We start from the raw sequence: 12,129 nt of genomic DNA, 5'->3' as shown, positions 1-12,129 counted from the left end.
TATATATATATATATATATATATATATATATATATATATATATGTATGTGTGTGTATATGTTGCACATATATATATATAATGTAAATGATTATGCACTTCATAATTCAAAGGAGAAAGAGGACTACATTTTTGATTTTTTTTTCAGCTTTCAGTCATGAAATGAAGAAAAAAAAAAGATATTGGATGAAATTTTGCCTTCAGAGTTCACAAAAATCTCCAAGTAGACATGAGCAGGAGTCAAATACATTTGTTTGAGGACAATGTTTGTCCTTTGTTCTGTAAATGCAAATATTTCATGCAAAATTAAGAAAAAAACCACATGCAAGTCCAACTCATATGCACATGGCTAATAGCCAAGAAAACTTCATTGATGCGTGTGTATACATGCATATATGGTGTAAACCAAGAGCATTCACACAAAGGAAAATGCAGAATGATCAGCAGCATGACAATTTTGTCAGTGACATTCCTACAGAGCAACTATCTAATGCAAACCAATATGCACATGACCTTTTTTGGGCAGAGAAGCATGACTTGAGTTGTGGGGTAAAACAGTGATTAATAAACATGGTTAGATTAACGTTTTTTAATGTCTAAATTTTAGTAACCATTTTGCCCCACATCTGATTCTGCTTGGATTATTTCCCTTTGCTATCTACCCCTTCATCATGCAAAAAGTTACAATTAAAATTAGAAAGCATTGAACAAGCTCTAAACCCAACAGATAACATGGATATTCTTCACACTTTATACTGGAATTAAATTTGATATAAATACCTCCTGCTCTTACCAGTGGGTGGTGTTATTCCATGTATTTAGGTGTGAAGCAGACAGGAAAGAGATAAATCTTTCATAAGTACAATGTAAATCACACAATTCTTATAATATCCTTGTACTAAGTGTAATACATTCAAAATCTTAAAGGAAATAAGGTGATTGACAAAAACTTGAGGGATAGAATGTGAACAGAATAAGGAATAAAATACAATGAAACAAGATACTAAACTTGAGGGTTTTTCCACACTTTATTAAAAATAAATCCTCCATACTGCCTCACAATCATATTGCAGAATATGGGCTATTTAATCCATTTAATTGTTATTTCACAGTCATGACAAATCCAAGACTAATTTCTGTACACCAGTTTCCAAATTATGCAACTTTTCACGTGACAACATCCAGTTATAGTTACTATTTCATGTGAACCAGGGGGTTTTAGTATATCCATTAGTGGTAATGAATTAGTTAAAGCATATATGACTTTGTAATATCTTCAGAAATAATTCAGTGAGCTGCTTTAGGCTTAGGTTGAACACACCTGCAGCTTAAGGGCCTGATCCTGCAGAGTTCTGAGTACCCCACAGCTCCATTGCCATCAGAAGGAATTAGGGCTGTTCAGTGCCACACAGGATGAAGCTACTGATGCTGCCTTCCACTGCAGTAATCCCCAGCAGAGGTTTATACAATTGTCCTTGTCCTGCCCTGGACATATTTTCCCTCTGGAGGGGGCACATGGAAGTGGCAGGTGAAGCCAAATATATTAATTTTCTATTGTATTTTTAAGATCTGCTTTACTTAATGGTAACCATAAAGTCAAACTATCAGTGATTCACCTTTATAAAAGATTTTAATCAAGACCATTTTTTCTGTCCGCTGCATAAAAATGTTGTACTCTGACAGTCATTCAGAAATGTATGTATAGATATCACATGAAAGCTGTTTGAATGTATGTCAAAATTTTGGAAGTTGATTTCTAGTTAAATTGTTACAAAAGTGTATAGATTTTCTTGTTCTTGACAGTTTTCTGGAGAGTTCTGCAGTTTCTAATCTGCAGCTCTGAATATCTCTGGAAAGCATCCCTACAGAGACACAGATTCACAGGTTCTTAACATGTACAATGCCCTCAGTGTCTTCAAATTGATGTTGACTTTTCAAAAAAAATGTTTCTATCTCCAGAAAATGACAGACATATAGATGCTTACTTTTGCTCACTAGCAGATTGTTATTCCTTTTTAGCTAGCCATGTATTTATAGGGATTACAGGGGCTTTTTTATCAAAACCAGAAAAAATGAGTGTTATTCTTTGTCAGTCCCTAGAAATGAGTTTCTGTGGATGGCTAAACGGATAGTGTTGATTTTCAGTGCAGAATTACATGTTGGGAATGCAAGTGAATTACTTTTCAGACTATCATGTGATTCAAATATTTCTCTTTGAAAAGAGAGGCTAAACCTGCCTGCTCCTCTCTTCAACCCATTCCCAATATACCTGTCCTAAATTACATGGAAGGATTTGGAAAAAGAATTGATCTCCACAGGTTTTATAGAACAGTAGCTGTGTAGATATCAACACAGGTTCTCTTGTTTGATACTGGAAATGGAAAATTAGGGCGAAGAACAAACAAAATTCCAGAACACCTATATCTGAAATAAGAAACCTACATATTTTTTTTCTCTGTTTAAACTTACAGAAGTCGCATATAGTTCTCAAGCTTTCCTATACATAGTGAGAATTCAGATTACTGATATACCTGTCAATAACCTAGGCAGTGAAATGTTTGTATGTCAAACATGTAGTGGCTTGATTGTAAACAACTGAGGTATATATCCACTGTCTTAAGCTTGTACTTTTACAGTTTATAAATACTAAAGACTTAAATCCTTTTTCCAATTTCTCATGCATTTATCTATTGCTCAGCATCTCTGCCTGAAAAACAGAAGAACATACCATGTTCATGTCAATGCCATTGGTGTATGTCCACGCATGCTGGAAGTATTCCTCCAGTCGCTGCCGCAGGGGGTTCGGGATCTGATGAAAGCGTATGAACTCCTTCACTCGCAGCATCTGCATGTGGTACCGTGCAGTTCCCGAGTACAGCCTTTGGATTATTGCGGATACGTTTCCAAAAATGCTTGCGTACATTAACGCTGGATTAAGGAGAAACAAAACTTACTTAAGATATATCGTTGGGCTTTGCAGATGAGTACGGCTAAGCAAAAGTTAAGAACAAAGGGAAGAGTTAAAAAGGTATGTATACATTTATGGGTTCCGTTTTAAATAGATAAAATATGATTATACAAATATGATGGGATATAATTTCCTAAATCCTCTCCAAACTACCTTCTTACCTAATACAGGATTTTCTTACAGACACTGCTATACAACACAGATATTCTAACAGTTTGGATAACAGATTTTGAGTAGTCAAGCAACTTGATTACTTCCTGACACTGAATGAGTCACAACATATTTTTGCATATAACATTCTTTTCCCTATGAATTTGCCCTTCCGGCTGCATGCTTATAATCTTATTAGTTTAGAATGTTAAGCCATTTTCTCAAACATGGAGAGAAAAAAAAAATTAAAATCCACGATAAAGTTACTTACAGCCAATCAACATGACACAGATGGAAAAGATTTTCTCTGAGTTGGTGTTTGGAGACACATTTCCAAATCCTACACTTGTCAGACTGCTGAAGGTAAAATAAAGTGCTGTAACATATTTGTCCTTGATAGATGGTCCAGAGCTTGCATCACTCTTATTGTAATGCTTTCCTAGTTGTTCTCCTAAAGAATCCAACCAGCCAATCTTGTGAGCCAAGTAAGGTCTTTCTACATTTCCAATGGCATACCAAATGCAAGCAAGCCAGTGTGCAATTAGTGCAAATATGCACATGAGGAGCATCAGAACTGCAGCACCATATTCGGAGTATCTGTCCAGTTTCCGTGCTACCCTCACCAAACGCAGCAGTCTAGCTGTCTTCAGAAGGCCTATTAATGTAGTTGTCTGTAAAAATAAGATAGGAATTAATTTTCTGTTAGCAAATGTATTCTCATGGATAGTAAGCTTGAATAAACCACTAAAAATTCCATTTTTGGGGAATCAACACAAAGAGTAGAAGAATCCATTTCAATGTAAATTTAATTGTATTTTCTTTAAGCTATTAATTTCATTTTAAAACCAGGGGAAAAAAAATAAGAAATGTACATTTAAAATCAAAATATATTGAAGTTGTCATTATGTGCTAAATACCCTTTCATGATGAATATTTCATTTGATCTGGACTCCTGAGTTGACCATAATGGATTTAATGATCCAATAGATTAATGATTTTTTAACATGATAAAGTGTGTAAGTTATTGGAACTGTTCATAACTATATGACTGTTCGCATAGGTAATAAGTATATTTGAAGAAAGCTGTGTGACTGTATTTGATCCTAACTTAGAAACTTCTTGCAATGCCCTGACACACATATTCTGGAAAAGAGAAATAATAGGGCAGAAGTTTCCCAAAGAGTATATCTACAAGATTCCTTCTGTTTGTAGTGATAAAAAAATTCATACAGGTGAAAGAAGATAAAGCACTGTGAGCAGAACATCATGGAAAAGTTACTCCTGATGAATCTTTTTGCATCTTGTAGGAGTAGTGGCAAGAGACAGTGATAAAAGTACTACACATTAAGAAAAGAAATTGGTGAAGTTTAAAGCAGGAATGTATTTCAAGATTTTTAGTGCAGACATGTGCTATTATCCATTGCAGCCTCTTTGAGGCATTGGCCTTTTTAAAGGAATCTAGAGGTTATTAATGTAAGTTTTCAAATTTCAATTAGTAAATACTTTTCATATTTGCTAATTCCTTGTAGAAGAAATAGACAGCATTGTTAAGAGGAAAAACTGGATTAAAAAAACTCGGCTACTTTTTTTCCTTGCATTAAGTCTGAACATACATTAAAGTATTCAGTAAATACCAAGACTGTATACATTTTTAATGTTTTGTTTGTTTATTTGTTGGGTTTTTTTAACATGCATGCATATTACATGACACAATAAAAAAAGTTTCCCAAGCCTCACAAACCACTCTGACAGTAGTATGCAACACATTAAAGCTTTTTTTTGCAACAAGTACTAGACTAGTCTTTATGTTTTATTAAATCCTTGCATTTACCATGTTTCTGAGTAAAACCCCAAAACTCTTGGAACAAAACAAGTCTTTTTTGGCTGCATTTATCAGTGGACAACTCAATAAATTGTTCATATTTTCTGAGTAAATGAGCAAGAGGATAATATATGGTAACACTCCTTAGTTCAGTTTAACACCCCAAATAGTAACTTCAGGGTGAATTTCTCATTGCCACATAAAGAAGGTTAGTGACCTCAATAGTCTGAAAGACCACAACCTTCAAAATGTTATGCCTAGGCTGAGATTCAGAAACATGTAAATATTATTATTAGGTTATTTTTTCTTTGTAGGTAGATCAAGGTTATATATTTATGAACTCTTAAGAAAAGCTAAGATTAGTTTTTAGTGGGGTGTTTTTGAAACATTCTATTACAGATGTAGTCATATGTCTACATCATGCAAGAGACCACATATTCTTACAGCGCCCCTTAAATAGTTCAGATGGTAGATTGTTAATCTACAATATGTCATCACTGTTCCACCGCATTCTTAAGATAAAACTTGCTAATATTATTCATACTCAGTGTCAATCCTATACTTAGACACATCAGTTTGAGCTCTAGAGTATGTGGAAGGTATATAACACAAGAAATTTTCATCTCTTCAAGGATAAAATCAGCATGAATGAGACTAGATATGCTTAAAGCACCAAAAGAGGCTTTAACACTAAAACAGAGCTGGCAGCAGAGGTGAAAACATGGTCCACAAATTTTGATGTGCCTTACATGCTGTCCACTTCTCAGCATAGATGTAGCCTTCACATAGTAACAGTACACCTCCCATGTGTTGCTTGGCCAGGGACAGAAGTTCTTGGTTTCAGAACTGTCTTGTGTAACATAATTTTGTTGGTGTCCTGGAATACTTTGATCAGCACAACGCCCAAGAAGGCAGGGATCCTACTCTGTCAGTTACCTTACCCCATCTGGTGCCAGCCATTAATATCTGCAAATAGCAACCTGATAGATGCTGCTCTCTTTTCTGGATTGCTTGCTTCTCTCTTTCCATCATACCTATCTGCTGGACTACAAGTTCAAGAGTAGTTGGATTATCGCATCAGATTTTTTTCTTTTCTCTTCTTTCCTCTCCATCTACTCATGATTTTTATCTTCCCAAATATCAGGGAAGCCACCTAACTTTCACAACACACACACAAAAAAGAGACAATTATTTACAACCAATCATAATATTTTTGAGTCTCATTAAGCAGAAAAAAAATTTAAAATTACATTATTTCCCTATTTTAGAAACTGGAAAGTTAACGGTCTAACTCTGTTGCTTTCTTATGGATGAAAAAGCATGGCTTAAATAGAAGCATTTGGATAGTGCTGTGTGAGGTATTTGGATTATTATCTCCTGCCCTTTCAAGACTCCATTTGATATCAAGGTGTTTTAAAGCTGCATGAGCACACATGGAGCTCTCTTTCGAGCTTATGCTGTTTAATAAAAAGACTATTCAATACAGTTTTTCACTGGGGATCTTATTTGAAGAATCTCTAGATAACAAAAAAGAGCTATTTCACAAAAAAGATAGCTTTCATGACTGAAAAAATTCTATTAAATGAAAAATGCTCCATTCTGTCAGTTTTACATTTCCCTCTTCTTGCTAAACTGTGAAAAAGGGATCATTGATGAAATATTATAGTCAGCAATGTAGGAAGGAAAACAGCAGTAAGTAGCAGCTTAGAAAAGTGATTGACATATTCAATACCATGAATGAGAGAGAGAAGCTATGATGGCACAGTGAATGGAACATAATCTATATAGCATCATTGCTGCTTAGATAAACAAACCCATTTTTTCCAGGTAGAGAAACTGGCCAATTACTATATTTTGAGGGAATAAAGAATCAATTTACTTATTTCTGCAATAGTGAAAAAGTCATTACATGGTCCAATAATTTCTGTTTCAACTTCCACATTTTTATATCTGTCTACTCATCTGCAAGAATGCACTTGTTTGTTACTGTAATCTGTAATGTTATCTTATGTTAAAGTTATCCCTTTAGCATGACTTTAGCACCTGGCACTTTACTCTTAAGAACACCTGTAACAGTGGAGGTGTGGAAGAATGATGTTCAGGGGCACTGCTTCAATGAACTTTAGAATTGATCCCTGCTGTAATCCTTTATGTTCCACACTTCTAATCATTGAAAATAATTTTTGGCAATGACAAGTGATCAATGATCAGAAAGGGATGTAGACTATGCCTGGAGGGAAACGTTGTAATCTGAGTTAGAAGTAATGCCATTATGAAAATGTTGGTCTTTCATGTATCTGTGCTTACAAAACCACAGAAAAAGTTATTTGCCAAAAGAAGGATACCTGCCACAGATAAGTGATCAAATTTTCTCTTAAATCTCTGGGCTTTTTAGTCACCTTCTGAATAAAAAAAGTTCTCTTCTGGTAAGAGAACGATTAATATGTTCCCTCTGTGCTTTATATTACTCTCTCTCTTCTTATTGCTTTCCTTAGTAACATTTACTTTTAGTGCATGGTTTTATCTTATGTTTCTCTAGACTCCTCATTTATGTTTTGCTTGGTTTGCTGCTTAAAAAAAAATAAAAAAAATCTGCATTCTGTGCATGACAGAAAAGCCAAACCCAACTGTCTACTTTTCAGAAAAAAATATTATGATTTTATCCCTTCTTAAATTAAATAAAATTGTTTGGAAGGACTGGGTCAGGAATCTAGTATATAGCATATATTTTATATACCTTTAGGCCAGTTTTGGATGCATATATTGAACAGTTTTTTACTCTGTTGTGTAGATAGATCATGCCTGTCAAGGTAATCTATTTTTTCCTTCTCTTGATAGCCCATATTCTTGATAAAATTGACAACAGCCAAATCTCTTTGATGACTAATATAGTTTATGCTACAACTAATCTGTTTTCTGCTAAGTAAACATCTGACCTAAACATTTTGACCAGAGAAAAATTATTTTAATGATGCAATGCCAACACAGCATTTACATGCATCATGAGCAGTTTTTAAAAAGTGACAAATCAAAGCAGCAGTTCTTATTTAAAACCATTGGACCAAGTCCTTCATACACAATATATTTATTATTTCTAAAGACAGTATCAAATATGGTATAACTGAAAAAAATACTAGCTGAATTATTCAATGTTTTCTCTTGTCAATGAAAGCTAATATTGTACCTTATTCTGCAAAGGAAGATTCCATTTTTTTTAACTTTAAAAGATGGGATGGAAGTACTAAGCAGCTATTAAATGACAAGCAAAAAATACTTTAGGATACACAGAATATCATCATGAAATAACAGATTAAGATTTAAGATTTCTTATTCATGTAAGCTTACCTCTTCAGAGCCAGAGCCAAAAATCAGCAGGTCAAAAGGTATTGCAGCAACCATGTCAATTAGGAACCAGCCTTTGAAGTAGTGAATTGCTATTTTTGCTGGATCACTTACCACTTCTTCATTCTGGTTTACATATGTTGTTCTGAAGTTTATTAGAATGTCAATGATAAACATAATATCCACAATTAAATCTACAACATTCAGTGGGCTGCAGGAATATCCACACTCTCTCCTCTTCCGATCCTCACTGTCATTCAGAAGGAAGGCAGCCGAGTAAGGGGTGAATATGGCAGTGTATATGACCAGCAACAAAATGAGCCAGTCCCAGACAGCTTTGAAAGGACTGTAGTGCAATATAGTAAACTTGTTGATGCGAGGTGTCTGGAGTTTATATTCTGGTAGAACATCAGCCCCTAAGGATAGAACCTAGAATAAGAAATGTACCACATCAATAATCAGACAGTGTATCTACTCCAACTCCCAGTAAACATAGCAAATACAGGACAAAAAGTACTTCATTGTAGTTTTGAGAATTAAGCTTCAATTACTTAGTGTTTTGGCAAACTAGATTTCTGTGAAATTCATGGTGTCTGCCAGGTCAAATAAATTCATTGACAATTTTGCACAGTAGGTTGATTCTTGTCCCCTGTAGCAAACATTAAGAAGCATATCTTATATCCATAAAATCTGCATTATTAAGCATGTCATGAAATTCATTTATGCACCACATGATAACCTTGCCAGCCTTCTCAGGGCCAGTGAATGACTTTTCTTGCAGTGATGTAGTGTTTTTCTACCAAAGTAAACCTATTTTCATTGGCTCACATTCCCAACAAAAGAGTTTACTCTCATTAGAAAGTGTACACAACCAAAAATTTTAAAAAGTCAGAGAAAGATCTGTTAGCGTCCTTGACATCTATCTATACTTTAAATTTTGTGGTGTTAGAAACCTTCATGCACAGACAAATTACACCGAGGCCATAGTTCTAGTTCTGCTGAAGGTGTGACAAGGGATAACACAGGAGTATTGCCTTTTGCTCCACTTCTACTTTTGTCAATGCCTAAAGCTTATTATTCCTTTAAAAGTATGGATTTGTTATCTGCTGGTGTTATCTAAGTTGGATTTCAATTTTATTTGGAAGTATTATGCTTGTAAGCACTGCTTAATTTGCTGGCTCTGGAAGCTGAAATATTTGCTTTGTTGCAAAGAGCAAGCATTGTGTGAGCACCAGATAAATTTCCTTTGGCTGCTCTTTCAGTCTGAATGAATTCTGACATGAAAGAACAAAACCTTTAAGGATAAAAAGGTAAATTATATTTTGTCTTTATTCAGTGGTTGGGATTGTCAGCAATGATGCTAATTATTGCCTTCTGTGCTGCAAACGATCTCCAAATCCTATGGGACTCAGAACACCATTTCATTTTACATGGACTGGTGAACAAACATCAGATGGTGACAACCTTCAGGTATTACTCAGTTGGGGAACATTCATGTTCTTATACCCTTTTTCCACCAGTTACTTATGCTTATTCCTTATTCTCCTGCTATTTAAAAACAATTCTATTTTAAAAATAGATTACTTCAAAAGCTATTAAAATGAATAATTCTACTCAAATGAAATTATGATTGGAAGGGGATTTCCCTTTTCAGTGATATTGTCTGCTTTTATTTGCTTTCTTTTTACAGTTAGTACTTTGGCACTTGAGATTTCAGCTTGTTCAAGACTGAGGGAATCCATGCTCCTCAAACATAATCTTAGACAATTCTAAGGGTCAGCACACTTTTCTGTTTAAATTTCCAACAGAAATAGTTATATAAATCTTAGATCCTATCCTTAGTAATATAAGTGACACTAATCTTATTCAGTCAAATTCTACTCTGAAAGTGCTGTGAGAACATGAGTGTTAATAACCACTCTTCTTTGGACTTGAAGAAAGAAGTGATTAAATCATCCAAAAGAATATGCTAGCTTCAAGCAGCCACCAAGCACTGGGCTGAGCACTCTGCTGAGGTAGACGCTGTTCATCAATTTTTTGTATTGTAACTAAGACTTGCATTTAACTAATGGTGCTGGCTATTTTTTTAGTGCATTTAAACATATTAGCTGACAGCAAGTTGAAGCATTGCTTAGTCTCTTAATCAGTCTTAATATTTTTAGTCCCCCACCTGATATCTTGACAAGAATGTTTTCTTAGTATTTGAGAACAGTGAGTATATGTGCCAAGTGAACTGCTATTTATAAAATTTATATCACTGTTCTGCTGGATTTTCAGACAATGAAGAAAATGGATTAGGCAACAAGGACAATAAAGCTTACTTCACATGTTTCTTTCTGTTGCTTGAAAATTCCAGACACTCCGCTGCATTTCAGAGCAACGCATGTAAATTGGACTATGTAAATTGGACTAATTCCCCTGAAATCTGACTCCAAATCTAATTTTAGTTACATTTATTCCTAAATTGGTTTAAACTGAGTTAGGCAAAACTGGAGTTTAAAAATCCAAACAAATGGACAAAATGAGGGAACAGAAGTATAAAAGTGACCATAACAGAAATGCATCCAACTTTTTTTAGCAATAGTTTCTCAGACACACAATACAGGAGAGGCTGAACTGATAGTTGTGAATTTCATATTCATAATGTTATATAGAACTTTACATTTGTGCATTGCTTACGCCCATGCAATGAGAAGTGAAAACAAGCACTCCTATAACTATATTGCTTTTTGTATCTTGAGAATGATGTGACTTGATTTCTCAAATGAAAAAAATCTCAGTTACACACACACAAAAAAAAGACAAAACACATTATTTAGTTTTATTTTGGCAGTTTCAATAAAGACTCATTGAATATGAGATGAATTTATCATTTTTCTTATTGTGTAACATACTTGCAAAGTTTGGGTACTGATGCTGGCCAATTTTGGCCATCTTGGCTAGGTGGAAGACTTCAGTCTACTTAAAAATTCACTCAGAAGACCTTTAATATGTCAATTTCCTTAAAATAGATGTCATCAAATTCATTGATAGTAAAAAGAAAATGTATTATCTTATCTCTTCTGGACAGTAAAACTCATACTTTGGATTGTAAAAGAGGTAGCTTAGGGAATGAAACATTTTTAAGAGTAAGAAATGTGATTAGGACAAGACTGAAGTACTACAGTGTTAAAACATCTTTGAACCTTGGAACTAGACATGATGAAAAAGCCAAGACTTCTTGCATCTTACTAAAAAGAAGATTATAATGCAAAGCAGAAAAAGTCATACCAGCTGCAATCGGTTTCTCTTAAGAAAAATTAGGAGTATTCAAACTTGATTAAACACCACCTCACTCTGGCTTTCCTGGGGAAAGCAGGAATGTATTTATATATGGCATGATTTACAAGCAGTACTAGGCGATAAGATTTAATCTATTTAAAATGAAAACATTTCAAGGTTAAATAAACTTTGCTATATTTTGCCTTTGAGTAAAGAACTCCGATATAAAATTAAACTTTTCTGTGTTCACGTGTATCTCATTCACTGTTGAAGCAGTACTTCTGCAAGTTAGAAGACTTCATTCAAACTAATTTTTGATTCTGTGAATATTGCTTGAGGTGTTGCACAAAGACAGGGCTGGTGAGCACCTTCTACACTTTTTAGGTTCATGCACTCACTTCTTAAAATCACAAGTTCAGGGTGGCATTTATTATAGAAGGGCTGCAATCAGATACCCAGAAAAATACGGAGTGAGATCAAAGTAACTGTCATAAAATAGCACAGTTTTAGAATTTTCTTTCTGAATTGTTTGGTAGTTTTCAGTTCCTTAAAGATGCCAGTAGTTCGCTGAAATGGAAAGAAAATATA

General features: G+C 34.4%; 1 protein-coding gene across 3 annotated transcripts in view; it reads right to left on the bottom strand.

Annotated features, from left to right (window-relative positions):
• The window catches only part of KCNH7 (potassium voltage-gated channel subfamily H member 7), a 207,960-nt gene that overhangs the window by 31,431 nt on the left and 164,400 nt on the right, over positions 1–12,129 (bottom strand). For all 3 annotated transcript variants that reach the window (XM_039702380.1, XM_039702390.1, XM_039702399.1), the window contains 3 exons: positions 8,284–8,709; positions 3,388–3,787; positions 2,727–2,926 (listed from right to left, as the gene is read on the bottom strand). In XM_039702380.1, the coding sequence (XP_039558314.1) occupies positions 2,727–2,926; positions 3,388–3,787; positions 8,284–8,709 (1,026 nt within the window). The remainder of the gene's footprint in view (positions 1–2,726; positions 2,927–3,387; positions 3,788–8,283; positions 8,710–12,129) is intronic.

Source organism: Passer montanus, unplaced genomic scaffold (genome assembly GCF_014805655.1).
Source record: "Passer montanus isolate IOZ18808 unplaced genomic scaffold, ASM1480565v1 scaffold1, whole genome shotgun sequence".
Taxonomy (NCBI): Eukaryota; Metazoa; Chordata; class Aves; order Passeriformes; family Passeridae; genus Passer; species Passer montanus.
The sequence above is the reverse complement of the archived record's forward strand: the minus strand, read 5'-3'. Positions and strand labels throughout refer to the sequence as shown.